Source organism: Physella acuta, unplaced genomic scaffold (genome assembly GCF_028476545.2).
Source record: "Physella acuta isolate Inbredline_101_S28 unplaced genomic scaffold, ASM2847654v3 ptg000141l, whole genome shotgun sequence".
Taxonomy (NCBI): domain Eukaryota; kingdom Metazoa; phylum Mollusca; class Gastropoda; family Physidae; genus Physella; species Physella acuta.
This window is the reverse complement of record NW_026731660.1, coordinates 60,001-80,460: the sequence shown is the minus strand read 5'-3', so window position 1 is coordinate 80,460 and position 20,460 is coordinate 60,001. Positions and strand designations below refer to the sequence as shown.

At 32.4% G+C, this 20,460-nt stretch overlaps 1 protein-coding gene and 1 pseudogene across 1 annotated transcript in view; one reads left to right on the top strand and one right to left on the bottom strand.

Moving 5' to 3' along the window:
* The window catches only part of LOC131935276 (uncharacterized), a 67,732-nt gene that overhangs the window by 7,044 nt on the left and 40,228 nt on the right, over positions 1–20,460 (top strand). Inside the window, exons 5-14 of the mRNA XM_059291661.1 lie at positions 980–1,107; positions 1,241–1,306; positions 1,422–1,526; positions 5,308–5,404; positions 7,575–7,711; positions 8,267–8,516; positions 8,807–8,979; positions 9,740–9,859; positions 9,945–10,074; positions 10,249–10,426. Coding sequence (XP_059147644.1) covers positions 980–1,107; positions 1,241–1,306; positions 1,422–1,526; positions 5,308–5,404; positions 7,575–7,711; positions 8,267–8,516; positions 8,807–8,979; positions 9,740–9,859; positions 9,945–10,074; positions 10,249–10,426 — 1,384 coding nt within the window. The remainder of the gene's footprint in view (positions 1–979; positions 1,108–1,240; positions 1,307–1,421; positions 1,527–5,307; positions 5,405–7,574; positions 7,712–8,266; positions 8,517–8,806; positions 8,980–9,739; positions 9,860–9,944; positions 10,075–10,248; positions 10,427–20,460) is intronic.
* LOC131935287 (uncharacterized) lies at positions 7,278–7,364 on the bottom strand (annotated as a pseudogene).

Sequence of the window (20,460 nt, the reverse complement as noted above, 5' to 3'; positions counted from 1 at the left end):
GTATACAATTTCTTACCTATTTGTGATAAGGATTTCCAAAGATTTAAATAAAATATTAGAATGTTACTCTGTACAAAAATAAATGAATTTTATTTTTCTGGCACATTGGAAAGTTTGCACAATATTTTCAGACGTTACCATGTAAATAAAATATCATAGTTAGAATATAAAAACACTTTTTTTAACTGGATATGCATTGTCTCTTAAATCCGAGACAATGTCTTATCTCAGACATTTTCTCTTGGGGAGGGCGGGGGGGGGGGGCACTTTTCTGAGGGGAATGATGCAGGCAAGGGAAAAGTATATATTTTCTGCAAAAGTTACACTTTTCGATTTCGTCAGGGTCTGGGAGATTGCGGGGTGGGGGTGGTAGGCAAACACTAAATGAGGGCAATGACATTCCCCCCCTTTTTTAAGGAGATATGCCTAAAACAAACTACGGAAACCTGCAATACCCAGTTGTAGTAGTTTGTATCAAATATATATATATTTATATATATATATATATATATATATATATATATATATATATATATATATATATATATATATATATATATATATATATATGTATTATTGACATGGAATAACATAAAAATTTGCAAATACTGAAAAAAAAAGAAGAGTAGAGTGTCAAATTTAATAGATGTATAAAAAATCACTTTTCTGATTTAATCTCAACACATCTTTGCAACTGAGCCCGACAATACCGTATATTCGATCATTCAGTTTATTTTGCCCAAAATTGTTATTTCAAAATAAGACATTAGAATACCACTTTTAAAATGTGCCTTATAATTGCTCCATCTAACAGGAACATATTCTGTGCAGGTTTACATGTGTCTATTATTTGCATTCATACAGTTCATATACACACACATACACAAGCACACTCAAACATATTATGTATATATATATATATATATATATATATATATATATATATATATATATCATCTATTTATTTTTTTATAAACAGAAATTATAATAAAAGTCATACAAAAAGAAGACCTATTGTACACAACTTTAACAGAATCGTCTCTTTTGACTCTGTATTTGCTGAAGTTTTTAAATGTGTGCTGTTCAAAAAGCTATCTATTCTCAAAGGTAAAATTATAATAATTTATAATACGGTGAAACAAATTAAATTCTTATAGTTCCTTTAGTTTACAAACATACTTGATTATTCTTTTCATAATGTCAAATGAAAATTTATTTTCATCCCCATGTGTTTGTAAAGCGAATGGCTGAATGTAACGTCGTCGAGATATTGACAGATTTTCTTGGCCGGCAGAAAGATGTACAGGTGGTTTTTTTTTAAATAGAAACTTACTTAAAACAAGAAAAGTATATGATTTAATGTAGAACAAACTAAATATTAGCGTAAACATGATCCATTTTTATAAGTGTATATTTTCCAGTGTGTCAACTCAAGATATGTTATGCATAACGTGCTTTCCATTTTATACAACATTGTTTACTGTACGGAAAGAACAAAAGAATTTCGGAAGGCCAATACCGCCGAAGTAAGTAAAAAACATAGGAATATCTATACCTAGTTTATAAGTAAATTTTTGAACTTCCATGTTCGCTGATAAAGAAACCGACTTTTGCAAAGAAGAATTAGATTTCAAATTTATGTCAAGAAAAAATGTAAAAATAATATTTATATATACACACACACACACACACACACATATATATATATATATATATATATATATATATATATATATATATATATATATATATATATATATATATATATATATATATATATGTATACATCATATGTTAATATGAATTTTAATAAATATGTACATTTAATTTAATTTATGAAATATGCGTTTAGATAAGTTTAGATTATTTCACCTAATGATTTACCATACCTGTTTGTACCCCGATATTACCCAACCGAAGCCATTATCTATCTGTCAATAATTCCCTGGGTAATTACTCCCCCACCCCACAGGCTCAAGAACACTTACCGTAAACGTAACCTTAATCCAAAACCCCAAGCTCAGTCCTAGCCATGAAACTTCAAAATTATATTAAAGATATAGAACAAGATAATACCAGGGGTAGGGCTGCATGATTTACTTAGAGCACAGATAAGTAATAATAATCATTAAAAAAGTTTTAAAAAACCCACGTTTTCTGATTGAACTAAAAAGTAGAAAATAAATACTATACATCACAATAATGCAAGCGATCACTCTACTATAAGCGATCAAAAACGTGGGGCGCCGAAGTAAAAGTTATATTACTATTGATTAGATAATACTATTGACTTTTATTAGGGAGCTTGTAGAGAGTCAACAGTATTAGAAACTGTAAGAAAATCACGGCGCCCCACGTTTTTGATCGCTTATAGTAGAGTGATCGCTTGCATTATTGTGATGTATAGTATTTATTTTCTACTTTTTAGTTCAATCAGAAAACGTGGGTTTTTAAAAACTTTTTTAATGATTATTATTTTCTACTTTTTAGTGTTTGTCTGTTTGTTTGCATTCAAATCTTGCTATTGATTTTATGTATTCACTTTTTTTGGGTAAACGAAGACAACTCGTAAAAAGACAACTCGTAAAAAGACAACTAGTAAAAAACACGTTGTGTGAATACGTTACTGACTAGAACACATAGATTTGAACCCGTGTCGAGTGGGATAGCAATCGTGTGCCCAACCACTCGACCATATCGTCTCCCCCAAACTGGCCACCAGTGGTAATAGTTACCTCCTGTAAGTTTAAAGTCGGTTAAAACTAAATTATCTGCCCCTAAGCCTGTCGCGAAGTGGGATCGTTCGCTTCACTGCGCGCGGCAAGAGAGAGGCTAGCTACGCGTCGCTGGTTTTTTTTCTAATGGCTCGCAGAGGAGAATTATATATATAGATTATATAGCGGTCTAAAATGCTCAATAAAATGTTTCCATTGATCAATTTAGTAATAATAACAATTGAATATTCTATGGTCATCCAAAAGAAAGCTTCCTTGAAAATTTCAGCGCGCTAGCTAACTGGGAAGTGCCAGAAATTTCGATCGGAAGATTTGATTGGAAAGACAAACAAACAGAGAAAGCAAGTTAAAGAAAACGTGGGAAAAAACGAGTTGCAGTTCTAAAATTCAAAAACATACCTAAGGCGACAATTAAATGACTTCATAACAAATTTATTTTGATTTTCTTTATTCTATAGTAGGTTGCAGCTATACGCAATACGCAAGCTGTTCGCAGATATTGTTTAAGTTTAAATTTTATCTTAAGATAGAGATTCATGTGTATATGGTGGGTAATTTAAACATTGTGTAAAATGCATTATTAAAATTCACAAGCAGAACAGGACTTACTTTAACCCCTTAACGCCGTTGTCGCGTTTTCGCGACATACCGATTTATCTTACTGCTGCCGGTTGTTGTGTATTGGGTACATCCAGACGATTGTATGGGTACCAAGGGTCACGTTGTCAAGTCGAAATTTATGACGTCACACTCTCTTGACTCACGCGCATCGTAATTTTTTGCCTTCGTGAATCCAACCTACTTACATTGATTATTATTACTAAATAGGTGATACATTTTTGCTACAAAAAATACTAATAGCTTTATTATTCACTCTATTATATATATAATCAGTATAAATCACATATGAGAATAATTTTGGAAGTTATCTTCTGATAACGGTTTGTCGCGTTTTCGCGACATCCGGCAATAAGACATAAAATGGTATTTGGGTGCCAAGCAGGTATAACTAAATACGATGCATCGCCAAGCTGTCATTCATTCAAGAATGATTATAAATAAGTAAAGGATTTACAATGTAGTATTCGCCTATATATAAAAGTGCACTTTATAATGCGATGGTCCATGTGGTAGGTGAAGTAGAGTTCTCTTGTTTGATTGACATTGGCATATGGAGAGAGAGAGAGAGCTATGCTGGAATAATGTGATCATGTTGCTAGGTACAATATAACGAATTTAGCCTTGAATTAGTATTGTACAATATTAAGATAATATAAAAAAAATCGACTACATGAAGTGAGGTAGTGAACCACTATCTTTGATACCACCAAAGAAAGGTCTTCACAGTGACCTTGACAATAATAACACTGAGCATAGACCTACACCTCGTAATAAATACAGTAAGGTTGAATACTGACAAAAATGCCTTTGCAGAGCTATTGAATATCCACATTAGTGGGCATAATACTGGCATTTAGTACCGACACTAGTGTTATTGATTACCCACATCTTCAGCACTGAGTACCCACATCTTCAGCACTCAGTACACATGGCTTCAACACTCAGTACCCACTGTTTAAGCTCTGAGTACCCATACCAGTGGCAATATGTAGCTACAGCACTGTCATTGGTAATCAAACGCAGGATCAATCGAGCACAACAGCCGTAGCACGAAGAACCGAAGTCGGAAACATAGGGTACCATCAACAATATCAGTGAGTACCCACACCGGAGGCACTGAGTACCCACAGCAGTGACACTAAGTACCCACAGCAGTTGCATTGAGCATGTAATAATATACAACGTCTGAACACTATCATTTAGGACAGTCGTTGTTTACGTGCTGTGTGTGTATAGCAAATATAGGTCGAATGAGAAATATGCGTCTTTATTAGTTGACCTTGAGTTCACGAAAATGACGTAACCAGGGACAACTAAGTCTCTGCACATTGAAGGAAGTCCTTTCATATGTAGGTGTTACTGTAGTGTAGTACAACCACGACAGCAACGCTTCAAAATACCCATTAATAAGAGTTAGTCAGTGAGCAGGTGCAGCAGAGTTATGTAACTCTATGCCTGAGCTAATAAACTTGAGTTTTCTTGATTTTTGCAAGTGAGTCTACATCTCCTTGCATGTTCATATGTTTAGTTTTTTATATTCTATTGTTTGTGCGTGGATATTTAGAGAAATACGTGTCAGTAAAAATAATACAATGACCCGCACACAAAAAAAAAAAAATTACTGTTTGGTCCATAACTGCCTGATGTCGCGTTTTCGAGAAATACTGTAATTAACAAAAAAAAAAAAAGTCCAAATTTAAAAGCAACTATATACCTCAAATTCAATGTCAGTATGATGAGAGAAAATCAGCAAAAATAATTTGTTAAAAGTTTGGAACATAATTCTGTCATTAAGGAGTTAATTTAACAAAAAAATGTTTAACTTCCAAACGTCCGAACAAATTTAGAGCGTTAAAAGTAATAAACACACAACGACATATTAATTAAAAAAAAATTAACAGTAACTGTGTATATAAAATAATGTATAATAAAGTTCTTTTTGTCTTACAAGGTAATAATCAACATGAATTCCAGTAATAAAGCGATCTCATTCCAATCAAAAGTTTTACTGTCCTTAATTGGAGACAATGTGAGAAAAGAGACAAAAGGTAATAAACAATTTCATCTGAATTCCCTCGTTCAATATAAATATGAATATATTCAAAGGCTAGTTAATTTTCACATTGTTCTCTGTAACCCCTATTCTTTTATTCAGTAAATTTAGAATATTCAACCCTAAAAGAAAGCACATTTTGACAAACGTTTAATCTTCACAGCGATGCCGACATTTTGTCAAAATAATTTTTAAAAATTTTTACACGTTTTTTTACACTTTTTTTTTGTTTGTAGTTTGTGAGTTTCTGGCAAATATTTTAACTCACCTTTGACAGACTTCTAATGCACCGATTTCGTTCAAACTTTTAAGATACGTCCTACTATCTATTTTTTTAAATTTAGTGAGTTTTTAATTAATCAATAAAACTAATTAAACGGTTTAGAGACTAAGAGGTGATAATAAAATTAAATCTCTAGATAGATTACTATATAATACTGTATTAAATAACAGAAGGGGTGATAACTAGCTAAACTGCTAGACGCTATCAACCGACAGCCTGTTTAAAATCGCGGAGACGGTCAATCTAGTGAAGGTTATTAGTGCAGGTAATAACGTTTTTATCTCACAGGGGGATAATCGTCTTTTAGATATTGCGATCTAATGATGGTGTTTTAAAGGTAATAGTTTTAGTTTCGACTTCATAAATTAGGAATCACTAAGAAAAAGAAAATGAAAGAAATAAAAAATCATTTCTTTTCGCAAGCTTTTTTTTTTTTTTTTTTTTTTTTTGGTGTTTAATAGATTTCCTCTCTTGCTTTCTACCCTGTTCGCGCAGGGAGGCAGCAAGAGTAGGTTACATGATTATATACAGACATGAAATATTATACATATTTAAAAGAATTTAATTCTTGCTTGTGTTATTTTCCTTGTGTTTCTTGATTCTCTTCTGGTTTCTTTTCGTATTTCTATATTTTCCTGTTTCCTTGGTTTACTTGTTTTCATTTCCGGTTTCTTGGTTTCCTTTGAAATAACATAAAGTACATGACAAACAAAACATGATCGCTTATCGTCCTTTGGCCTTTGTTCTTGCACGTGATACAATCTTGGTTGGTTAGTGGTTTCTTCTTGGTTGGTAGTTGTACTTTGGGAGTGTTAGTGAGGGATGTTCCGTGGTTGCAGCGTTGATCGATGCGTTGGTGAGGCGACGAGTTTCGTGTGTTGTCTTGATGGTAGTATTGTTCGATGGACTGGGGCTTGGAGAGAGTAGCGAGCATATATTTGAGGTGAGCGATGTGTCGAGTGTTTATTTTAGGTAAGTTGAGTAGTTGGTCTTGAGAGGCATTTAGTTGATTTGCTAGTGTTTGACGTAAGCCTCCCACCTAAGATTTCTCCTAGGTGGGTGTCGTCAGAGTGGTAGTGTTTGTTGGAAGCGAGGTAGATGCGTTTGACGTATTAGGTGAGTTCGATTTGCTGAGCGAGGTAGTTGCGTGTGACGTAGTAGATGAGTTCGATTTGTTGAGCGAGGTAGTTGCGTTTGACGTAGTAGCTGAGTTCGATTTGTTGGCGTTTGACGTAAGCCTCCCACCTAAGATTTCTCCTAGGTGGGTGTCGTCAGAGTGGTAGTGAGTTTGTTGGAAGCGAGGTAGATGCGTTTGACGTAGTAGATGAGTTTGATTTGTTGGCGATTTTGACAGACCTCCCACCTAGGATTTCTCCTAGATGGGTGTCGTCAGTCTGAAAAAAGAAGGTTGAAAATTAGCCGCTCGTACATTGAAGCCACCCAGTACAAGTACTGGGTGACTCATCTCGAGAGCATGTGCGTTCGAGGGATGTGTGGGCGCAACCCCACAGCGGTCGTTGGCGAGATTTGCGTGAGTTAGAGTAGTAGATTTGACCGCCTCTCGACCCCGGCAGCCAGCCCTAAAAAGGGCTGACCAACCAAATGGCTAAGATCCGTGCAGATCCATAACAGATACTACACTTTGATCTTAGCCAAAAGGCCGAGAAGCGATCAAGCTATTGAATGCACAAAACATAAGAAAATAAAGCTAGTTTGTTTTCATTTATAAAAGCTTTGGTTACTTATTAAATCTTTTACATATTCTAGAAACCAAAGCTTTTATGAAAAGAAGCAAATTAGTTATATTTTATTTTTTTCAGTGCATTTAAAAGCTTGCGATTTAAAATGTTTTTTAAATAATTGTTTTTTTTCTTCGCAATAGCTGAACTAAAACAAGCAATAATTGAAGGCATTGACAAAGCTATCAAGAATAAAGAAAGAGTTCATCTTGAAATACAACTGAATGGTCTGCTAAAGTGTCTCGCCAAATTAGCAGAAGGAGATGATGATTTTCAAGACGTATTATTCCATTTTATCTTGCTATTCTCTAGTTTCAAGCTTATTTGAATATATTTGAATATATTTTTTAAATTTGCGATTATAATAATTATAATACAAGATAATGCTAAATCATGAATATCGTAATATTCATCAAAGTCCCTCATGCAGTAAGCAATCGACTTACCAATGGAGCCAGTAAAGCAAGACTTTACACGTTACGTTACATTGGGCAGATGAAGTAGAGTTTACCAGTTTCTGTAAACTCGGAACACTAAAAGATAATGTGATCAGGTTACGTCACGCAGTCACTTGTTATAGTTTGTTTACTCATTGACATCCTAAGAACTAAGTCCGGGATCCGAAATTAGAACTATAAGTCGACTCTCTAACACCCGACAACTGCATCTTGTGCGGCACTTTTAATTATATAATAATTGGTGTTTTTTTTATACCACAACCTTTTTAAGTGTTGATGTTAAGCTATTTTAATTTTTAAAAATCATGCATCTATATTGTAACCATGTATTCGGATACTTCGCATTTACTGAAAATACAAAAACAAAAAACTCACAGATACTCAAGCTGCTTCCAAAATTTAAAGAAATCCTCTTACACGGGAACAAATCCGAGCAACGAAGTACTATTGCATGTCTAAAAGAATTAAGTAGAAGTATGGAAGCAAGTCAACAATTTATTAATGATGAAACGTTAAACAAAATGTTGGAGCAGTTGACCACTAGTCCAGACAAAGATATTTCAGACAATGCTCACTCAATACTCTGGAGATCAGGAAAAAGCATTGGAACATTGCCATCTAAAACAGGTCTGTTTTTTCTTTAAAATAATTACATTCATAAAATATTATTGAGACATACGCTTGTTTTAATATTTAAATATGAAAATTTATAAAGACTTATAAGCTTTTTTAATTATTGAATTATTAATTATTGATTCTTATTATCTGTGCCAGCATAAAATATATGTTTATCCAAGTAGATATAGTTTTTACTTATGGAATCTGAAAAACTTGAGGAAAACTACACGTCAGTTCTTAATTTTAGATAGCTACTGTTTTATCTACATATTTAAAGCCTCTACTTTTATTTATCGCAGACATGGTACTTTCTGAAGAATTCCCGAAGAACTTTAAAATCAATGAATCAATTTTAGGAAGAGGTGCCTTTGGAAGCGTTCATCTGGTAACAGATGAAACCAGGCCTGAAGAGGAAAACTTTGTTGCAAAGAAATCATGTTTTACACAATTTACCGATACAAATAGTTTTCTTGTAAGTTTTTTAAAAACACTAGGTCATGACTTGTGACTATAAACAAAAATATAAATGCACATAATATGAAGGAACATTTATTCGAGATGTGTAAATGGGGAAAAAATGCATAATTTATCTACTATTAAAAATTTAAGGGCTATGAACAAATAACGATAAATTATCGGATGTTTATTAGAAAATGTTAAGTGTTTTCAAAAGAATATGCATTAATATGTTTTATTCATAATTATGTAAATATGGACGTTTAAATCTGGACAGCAGTAAAATTTCATACTGACACTTATTGTTATATGTTATATAAAAGATGTTTTTTTGGAAATCCCATTTCCGTTTTATGTTCTCCAATAATTTTTGTTTCGCTTTAAAAACAAAAATCATTGCTCAGAATTTGTAGGAATATCCTGGTCAATATTTGGTTTATTGATCCATTTTCATAACAACCAGACAAAAATTATTTAAATATAAAACGACTTTCCTACTCAGTTTACTAAAAGACTGCTTTAAATGCAACAACAACGAATAATACATCCCCTCCTATCGTTGCAATCCGACCAAACCCACTCCCTCCTAAGTGTTTGTAGTAATTAGTGGATAACCCAAAAATTATTCGTATGTAAAAAATAATTTGATATTTCAGACAAGTGTCAATTGATTAGCTGCATTTAGATCCGTAGTTATTTGACATCTAATGTTTGTTGAAACATTATAAATATGATTTGGTTTTTAAAATGAAAATTATGAATTTTAATATTTTTAGGATATGTGTAAAAAGGAGGCAACGATTCTACTTAAAGTAAAGCACAGACGAATAGTTCAATTTCATGGATTTAAGAAAACAGAGGATGAGTTTTATATATTTTTAGAATATCTGAAAAATGTAAGCAAAACACGAGTTTATTTTTTTTTTAGTTAGTGTAAAATGGTGTTAGTTCTATTTCCGATTTGGTTTTAATTTACTTCAGGGTACTCTCGCCGCGTTTATATCTAAGAGAGGTAGTTTGGGTGAAAACTTGACACGACACTTTACCATTCAAATAGTGGAAGGTGTTAATTACCTACATCAGAATAACATCCTGCATAGGGATATCAAAGGTTATTGTCGTAAATATGTTTTATTTTCTAGTTTTATAGAGACCAAAAAAATTGTCTTAACGTAAACCCGATAGCTAAAACATACCCAAAGGTACATGTTACATGAGATTAAAAATGTTTGTGACATAAATAAATCATGTTTAGTGTTATTGATTTGATAAACCTTTCTTCAAGGCAATAACGTTCTTATGGAAGATGACTTGAACCTAAAGATTACAGACTTTGGTCTATCTGAGTTTGTAGATGCCAATGGGGTCTCTACAGAAATTGGGACAGTGCGATACATGGCGCCAGAAGTGATGTATACAGAAGGCAACGTAATTCAAAACTACACAAGCAGAGCAGATATATGGTACAGATTTTAATATATAATTAAAGAGCATTGTTGTGATTGATATTTTAGCGTACGGAATGGGTATGGGAGTATGTGTGAAGTGGAATGTATATTATTAAAAGATGTTGAATTGACGAGGCAAGAAAGGATGAGACGCGGGAGATGTTTTGGTGGTTAGGGGAAGTAGATGAAATCAGTCTTATTCTTGGTCTTGTCGTGTGAGGGTGTGGAAGTCTTCGTCGTTTCTGTCGTCGGCGATGTAGTCGTGTCCATTGTATGTAATTTAAAGATGAAAAAGAAAAATGCCGTCCAGTGATAATTTAATTGGATTGTTTGTGTACGTGGTATTTCAAGTCATTCGACCTCGTCCAGATCTGACATCATAACATATGATGGATACAGCGGGTCTATTGAATCTGATAGCTAGCTGTACAATTACGCCAGTCAATACTGATCGACTCTTGAGACGATCTTCACGACACCTAATATATGAACGTCTTGATCTACACTAATCTGGCCGCGCTAGATTCGTCTGTCATCCATCGCAGTGTGCTTGATCTACACCATCATGCATCCCGACTGACACTCTACGTACGGTGTACGTGTTCGACTATGACCTTAGAACGTGATCTACTCCCGTTTGAATGGATGGACATTTCGACACTTGATTTAGCCTACTCAATTCGTCATGGTTTTGGCAGAGACGGACTCCTGTTTGACCAGTGTGACATCCAGCGATCTATATCGGGTCTCTCATCGTCCATTTATTCAAATCAGTCACAGAACTACAGATGTGTTAGCCAATATTGTTGCACGTTTTAAACTGTGATTCGTGCTTGGCAGTTGTTCAAAGACCGGCATGGATTTGATTTAGGATTCACACTTAGTTCAGGTTTATTTATATATGAAGTCATAGCCTCTCGTCCCTGATCTGCTGCAAGTAAACAACAATGACCGTGCTGTTTTCGTCGTGAGGAATCTTTATCGTTTTGCAGGAGATTTTCTGCATGACCGATGAAAAATTCGTACTTTTCGAGTTTCGACCTGCATCGTCAACTTTTCGTTAGATCTCACATTCATATCATTTATTTTTCAGAAATTTTACTACGGTTGTGAATTTGGAACCTATATATATGGTCCTATTTTATGCATTACTAAACATTTCATCGGATCGCCATGAAACTTTGGGAAGTAGTTGAGAATAATCATGGGGAGGTTTCTGCGAAAGAAATTTCAAATTCGCAGGGGTGGCGCCTCGGCAGGGTGCAGTTTATTTTGTCTCCATATACGGTATACAAAATAAAACCCGATTGAGGTTTGACACCTTTCATTTGATCGCCATCAAACTGTGGTGAGTCGATGAGAATACTCCCGAGAAATTATCTGCAATAAATATGAGCGTAGCCCATCTAGTGCTTTTCTAAGAATATCTTATTGCTAATGTTATTACTATATTATACATTTTTTATTTCTCCACGTCAATATAAGCAAGTAAATTAATATTGTTTTGTGTAATAATACAACTTTATTAAGTATATAGGATTCAAATAGGTAATTATATCTGTTTAATGTATATATATATATATATATATATATATATATATATATATATATATATATATATATATATATATATCTGTTTAATATATATATTATATAATCTAAATTAAAGAATGTATGTTGCATCTTGTTATTGATCTTTTCTAGTTTAGACATGCGTCATCCATATGTAGCCTATATAATTAGACGTAAAGTAAAGTACTGTTGTCTAATTTATTAATCTTCGTTATTCATTTTTCAAAAGGTTTTAGAAATTCAAACTTTTTTGTACATTTTAAATTTTAAGTCAATAACTTTAAATTAATTATATTTAAATTGTAATTTTGATATTTAGGAGTTTCTCTGCTCTAATTGCTTTTGAGTTACAAATTGCGAGAATTGTAAAACACGATCAAGTCATGATACCAAAATCTCCTGTACATGTCACCGTCTCTTACGATCACAAACACACTGTTACAACATTAAGGAGTTTGTAAAATACTGTTACAAACAATTAGATCTTAAATTTCATTTTGTTTTCTCTCTACAGGAGTGTAGGCTGCACAGTTTTAGAGATGATTAACGGGAAACAACCAAACTCGTCAATTCCAACAGAGCAAATTGTCTTCCAGTCTTATTTAGGGAACCCACCCAGTTATCAGCTACCCGAATCGTCATCTGTTTACTTGAAGGAGTTTTTAGAAAGGATTTTACAGCGGGAATCTAACCTAAGGCCAACAGCTGAGTGGCTGTTAAAAAACGATCCATTTATTAAATGGAGACCAGGGAGGTAGAGTTTAGATGTGATCAAGTGAAATGTTTTTGAAGTAAAAATAAAATCAGCACTCTTATCACACGTTTGCAGACCTCACAGATGCATAAAATTAACATTCATCAGCGTTAAATTTTAAAGCAATAAATTTGAATTTGTATTTTGATAATTTACGATATAAAAATCGATGTAACCTATAATTTTGCTATTCGTTATTGAATAATAATGCATTTATTTGTAGTATACTTGTCTCCTTGCATTTTAAAATACTATATTTTGTGTTTTAGCTGAAATTATTCTAAGATTTATTTATCATATCGAAGAGAATATATGATTTTTTCAAATTTTAACTAACATTTACATTATTTAATAATTTAATAATATTAAATATATTAAATAATTGATTATCACTTTGTATTAATTCAAAATTTAATGTGGTTGACGTTTTAGATTTTAATTGAATTTACAATACACATATATATATATATATATATATATATATATATATATATATATATATATATATATATATATATATATATATATATATATATATATATATATATATATATATATATATATGTATATATATATATATATATATATATATATATGTATATATATATATATATATATATATATATATATATATATATATATATATATATATATATATATATATATATATATATATATATATATATATAGCTACAGGACATTGCTCCCCAGGACATTTCCCCCCGGACATTTCCCCCCGTATTTACCCCCCGGAGCAATTACCCCCCTGTCAATTACCCCCCCCCCCCCTGTCAATTACCCCCCTGTCAATTACCACCACCCCCCCCCCCCCCGGGGAATTACCTCCCGCTCCCAACTTAAAATCCTAACTCTAACTAGAATTTTATACCTATATACTACTTTAATCCAAACCTTAAGAAAAAGACCTAAACCTAAGCATCCACCTTAGCCTAAAACTTCACACAAAACCAAAACCAAAGCTAGACACAACCCTAACCCTAAAAGTAGCACTAACCCTAACCCTAATCTTAACCCTAACCCTAACCCTAGCCCTAACCCTAGCCCTAATCCTAACCCTAGCCCTAGCCCTAGCCCTAACCCTAAAACCTAACCCTAACCCTAACCCTAACCCTAACCTTAAACCTAACCCTAACCCTAACCCTAACCCTATTCCTATTCCTAACCCTAACCCTAACCCTAACCCTAACCCTAACCCTAACCCTAACCCTAACCCTAACCCTAACCCTAACCCTAACCCTAACCCTAGCCCTAGCCCTAGCCCTAGCCCTAGCCCTAGCCCTAAACCTAGCCCTAACCCTAACCCTAACCCTAACCCTAACCTTAACCCTAACTCTAACCCTTTCGGGGGGGGGGGGGGGTAATGTCCTACTGGGCGGGGGGTAATTGACAGGGGGGTAATTATTCTGGGGGGGGTAATGTCGGGGGGGAAATGCCCTGTTCCCTATATATATATATATATATATATATATATATATATATATATATATATATATATATATATATATATATATATATATATATATATATATATATATATATATATATATATATATATATATATATATATATATAAATATATATATATATATATATTTAAATCTAAGAATACATGTAAAAGATTAGGTTGAAGGACACAATTATATACTGTGCCAAGCAAAAATATTTTATTTAAAAAAATAAGAATTGATATTAAGAACAAAAGAACAAACTATTAATATAGTTGTCAAACACTAATGCTGCAGTGTGCTATACCTAAGTTGATAAATAATAATAATGAATTAATTACATGTTTTATCTGTTATTCGTAACCCGTGACCGTTGTTTAAGCATTCAGAATACTGTTTTGTGTTAGTTATAAACTAAAAATGTATTATGTTAAATTATAAACATGGGTGTCTTTGTGGAACTAAACCCTTTTCTAGAATCAATAAAAGTCAAGTTTTGTCAGACCACCACTACGGTGTAAACCTAAAGATTAAACTTTTTAGGTCATTTTTTACTTTTGCATGTTTTAACAGATTTTTCTTCTTCAAACATTCGACAACATACAAGTGTTATACTATTAGCATACTATATTATTTTATTTAGGCCTATTAAATTTGTCTCTATATTATTATCTTCTAAAGAATATGCATCACACTATTCAGTGACAACAACAGGACCTTGAGACAAATGCTATTAATAAAGGGTTTCTTTACTTGTGTGCACTTCGTTTTTAATTATATTTATGTTGGTGTATTCAACAAGTCCACCTTCGTAATCTCCAGATGATCCTAGTATTTTGTTTCCATTTTCATCTTTACTTCACTTATTTCTAAACATCTAAATCTAAACTATAATAGCTGTTGAAAAATACTGATCATTTAGAAGAATCAATGTCCTAAAAGTGAAAGGCTGTAGTCTCACTTGCTGTTATCTGAATTCTTGATCCTGTGCATCCTCCATTTTATCTCACGAAACCACTTTCATCTAGAAGCTAACTACAAAATGACCATGATGCCACAAATAAAAACCAGCTTTTATAATCACATTTGTAAATTGTGATATGTTATTTTTACATGTCTTACAACAATGTTAGATCTGCTGCAATATTTTTTTGCATAAATATGCAGTTGCATTCTGTGTTAATCACAAAAACATTAAAATGTAATTAGAAAAATGAAATTTTGCTAACAGAAACATGAATCAATTGTCTTAAATATTTAACAAACCTTAACGTGTGGACTCAGGGACAACATAATAATTATAGTCTCGGGTATAAATATAAAATAAAATTATTGCAAATATGAAAACCAATGATTACTGTTAATATATATTAATAATGTCTATATAACTATTCAGTTAAGTAATATTAAGAAAAAAGACAATTTGCTTATAATTTCATTACATTATATTTACGATATATATATATATATATATATATATATATATATATATATATATATATATATATATATATATATATATATATATATATATATATATATATATATATATATAATAACACAGATAATAACAGTGTAGTGAATTTAGAGCATTGAAAACTACATTTAATTGTGTTAAATATTAGATCCCACTATGAGTTAAAATACTGCATCTGTTTATTGAATTTAACATTTTTAGCGCAATTTCCATTCTGAAGAATTGCGTTTATTAACTCGTCATTTCTGGGAATGGATGGATGAATGAATGAATGTATGGATGAATGTGTGTCCGGGCTTTAAGTCGTATCTCCTCCTCAACGAAGCAATATCGATGACTAGTTCCAAAAGCAATTATGTTAAGCAAGTTACGAACAAGTTATAAACATGTGGGTTATTTTTAAGTATTAACATACGTATTAGCCTTTTACCATTGTATAATATTTTAAACAAATATAAAACTTACCAAAAACATTCTTATGCACTTGCTTTATAGGTAGCTGAACATAGATTATTTATGAAAAATATCACTATTTTAAAAACTCAACTCATGTTCATAATACATCACAGATAAATCAATGTTTAAAAAATTCAATCTGTAATTGATTCTAAATATTAAAATTTCGAAAACAAAGTTGTAATTGTTTTGACTTTAAATAAATGCTCTGGGTTTAGGAAGAAAATTTTCAAATAACATTCTCTTTTCTGCTTTTCAGTTATCTTTCAACATTAAAAAAACAAGCAACCCTTTGCATCATTATTTCCAACTGTGTCTTAATGAAAGTTCTAATAATATGTCTAAAAATAAAGCCATACTGTTGTGTTTTTTTTTATTTTTTATTTTAAAATATCCTATTTTATATCTATGATTTGCGTGTATCCAACTGTAAGACAAACATTTTTCTTTTTATAGAAAAATATAGCTATTAATCACCTCAAAGATATTATTAAAAGAAGACTTGATATCAAATTTTACTTTTTGTCAGGGAAATAGTAAGATCTAGATCGGGTAAATGTAATTTTAAATCATATTAGACTTGATGTAGTCTAGAATCTAGATCTAAATTATTCTAAATCTACTAGACTAACTAGACTGATAATATTATCTGTACACTAGAGTTTAACGGTTATAATCTAAGCAGCACTACTCACATTATTAATAGATCTATTGTCTAATCTAATCTAGATTTTAGATCTAGTAGCACTACTTATAGTAGACTTTATAGTATTGCTAGTACAAGCAGTAGAGTTAATTAGAATAGTCATAGTTCTATATTAGTTACATAGTAGTATTAATAATAGCCTACAAATCCGACCCAATAAGCTTGGAATTTCTACGAACTACCCTCTTAACCAGTGGTTCATAACTTTTTGGATTTGTACTGTCATATGGTCTTTACTGCAGTAGCAGAGGTGATTAGCTTCATGTTGGGTTTTAAAAGACATAAATACCTAAAGTCCATACATAAATGTCCGTATTTTACAAGTCTGTTGACAGAAAAAATCTACGGTAATAAACGGGAAAGCTAAAAAATGTTGTATCATTGTAAACTACGTGTCATACGATAGCCTACACTGTGATTTTATCATCAACCACCATATTTTTGACAAGCACAATGACAGATGTACGACAACATTGTAGTTAATACTTAAACATACCTAAGTTAAAACAAAAGTCTCATCTCTAAACCCACTGGTTGTAAACATGTTAATCTCAAGTAGTACCATATAACACTGATTTATGTTTAGCTGGAGCAGTTTACATGATATAAATTTTCCTTTCATGGTAAAACCTTTTTCCTCAATTATGTGCTTCCACCACCCTCTACATGAGGTATTACCCCCCCCCCCACCCTGCAACGTATACCTCTTATCTCCCCCCCCCCCCTCACAGGCTTTTCTTTAGTGACATACCGCCAATTTATGGTTACATGGGGATGCAATACAAAAAAAGGCTCTCTCTCTTTTGAATATCTTTTACTGATATTTTAGTCTTATACACCCTTGCCTGAGTCAAGTGGTCATCGGACATGGTTGTATTATTTTAAGTTTATAAACTGAAAACATTGAATTGTAGCATAGTCGTCAGACCTTTAGCTTACTACTATCAAGTTTACTTATTACTGTTACTGCATTCGCTACTGCAACTTGATTACTTTGCCCTGTATGTTGCAGACCGAACTACGATGTTGCCGTCCGGTTGCTTAGTCGCCGGCCGAATACGTTGCTGACACTGGCTCGGGCACTAGCCAATAAGGCCGTCGTTGTCTAGGGGTATTTAATGATTCTACCCGAGTCAGCAACAGTGAAGTAATCAACGGAACAAGAGACCTTCTTAGTTTGTGCTGTTTATTAATTCGCTGAATGCCTGTTCTGCTGAGCGAGGCTTCCCCTAACCGCTAACGTCGGGAGCGCTTGTGCGAGAGGGAGAGGGAGAGACTAACTAACCTGCCTGTATTTATACCCCTGTCTTAACCCCCTAGCTATTCCCACGGGACAATGAGATCAAAACTTATGACCTAACAAATTATCCCCCCCCCCCTGGCGCTAACAACCCTGGCTACTGGTCAGTATAAAGACTACTATTGCCCTGTCAGAGCGGTCAGTCTCTTTGAACGTGTCACCTACTGTCCATCCCTACTGTGTACCCTGTAATTATATAGTGAATGGATGTTTGTGGAATTGTGACCCAAGACTGTACATGACGTATTTCACGTGACAGTCGAATACATATTTAAAAATATATTTGGTTTCCTCTCGTTAGAGAAGTGGCTCAGACCCTCCTACCAGTTGATTTCACAGTTAGCTGATAATTATTATTATTATTATTATTATTATTGTTATTATTTATACTATTATTGTTATTATTTTTATTATTTTTATTATTATTATTATTATTATTAGTATTATTATTATTATTATTATTATTATTATTATTATTATTATTATTATTATTATTATTATTATTATTATTATTATTATTATTATTATTATTATTATTATTATTATTATTATCTATATACTACTAAAACTCAACTTTGTTTACATGTTTGAATATTTATTTGTTTGTCCGATTTGGTACTGTAGAGAATCTACGCTATATGGAGAGCTGTAAAATAGTATGTAGGTAGAGAACATTTTTTGTTTTCAGACAGACTGTTCATCACAAATTTATTTAAAGAAGTTAATTAATTTATTAATTTATTCTTAGGTAGATTAACCACATTAATTTTAAAAGATTAGAAAAACGACTAGACTTGACGGAACAGTGACGTCACAAATTTTGTTTACTTTTTAGCACAATTAAATGGCGGCGTCTATCGAAGAAGATTGTGTTCCCATTTCAAAGTTTAACGCGTTCTAAAGCAAATTTTCTGTCGGCCATAACTTTAACTATACGTCCGTTTGCTGTATTTATTACGTTCCAACACTTAAAATCAATTTTCAACTGTCTTTTTCATTTAGTTTTACGATAAATTTCACTAGATCTACAGATCAGCTGTCGAAGGAAGAACATGTTGTTATGAAATCTAGATTTTAGATCTAGATCTAGGTCACTAGACTTTATGTAAATTCTAGATCTAGACTTAATGCAAATTCTACATCTAGAATCTTTTTCAGGCCTTATTTTATATAAATCTTTGTTTAGCTTTTAGTGAACATCTAATTCAAGAATACATCGGATTTATCTATCTAGGTTCTAGAGCTAGATATAGTAGGATTTCTCGCTTTATTTGAGGCGTGGTCGGTTGCTAACAACAATGGCGTCCGGACCGGACACATGACTTCCGACTATTTTTAGGCTTTGTTTACCACGAGCAAAATGCCGGGTTTTCACGTTATATAAACATGCTATAGGTAACCAGGGCCAGGTATGCCAGAAAAGCATTTTAAAATTTGCTTTGGAGAATGAAGGCTAAATTTTGAAGTCGGTGTCGTTAAAATTAAATATAATTTTTTAAAGTTCACCTGTAACGTCAGTATGTGAAGGGGTGAAGGGATAGCGTGTTTTTAAAGGATAAAAAAAGTCTTTTTGAATGTGGGGTCTGGTTATTTTGTGATGATTAGTGACACACGTGATGTCATTTATGGATGACCCCCGAAACCCACAGTTAGCTAACTAGATAACGGGTAGTCTAGTATAATACTAAAATGCAAGTTTGTTTACATGTTTGAATATTTATTTGTTTGTCTGATTGACTATTGTAAATGGATCAACGCTATATGCAGAACTGTAAAATAGTATGTAGGTAGAGAACAATTTTTGTTTTCAGACATCAAAACTTTATTTAAAGACGTTAATTGATTTATTGATTTTATTTATAGGTAGATTAACCACATTACTTTTAAAATTTTAGAACAATGGTTTTGTTTGACTGAATAGTGACGTCACAAGTTTTGTTTACTTGTTAGTACAATAACATGGCGGCTTCTATCGAAGAAGATTGTGTTCCCATTCCAAAGTTTAAAGCGTTCTAAAGCTAATTTTCTGTCGGCTATAACTTTAACAATACATCCGTTTGCTGTATTTATTACGTTCCAACACTTAAAATCAATTTTCAACTGTCTTTTTCATTTAGTTTTACAATAAATTTCTCTAGCTCTACAATCTGTCAAAGAAAGTTATTTATAGATCTAGATCTAAAATCTAGGTCAAATCAAAGATTTGTTAGTTATAAATTCAATAAAATAACTAGACTTAAGCAAACCAGTTATAGATCTAGAATATAGATAATTTTATCTAGATTTAGATAATAATGCATTTCTATATATTAAACTAT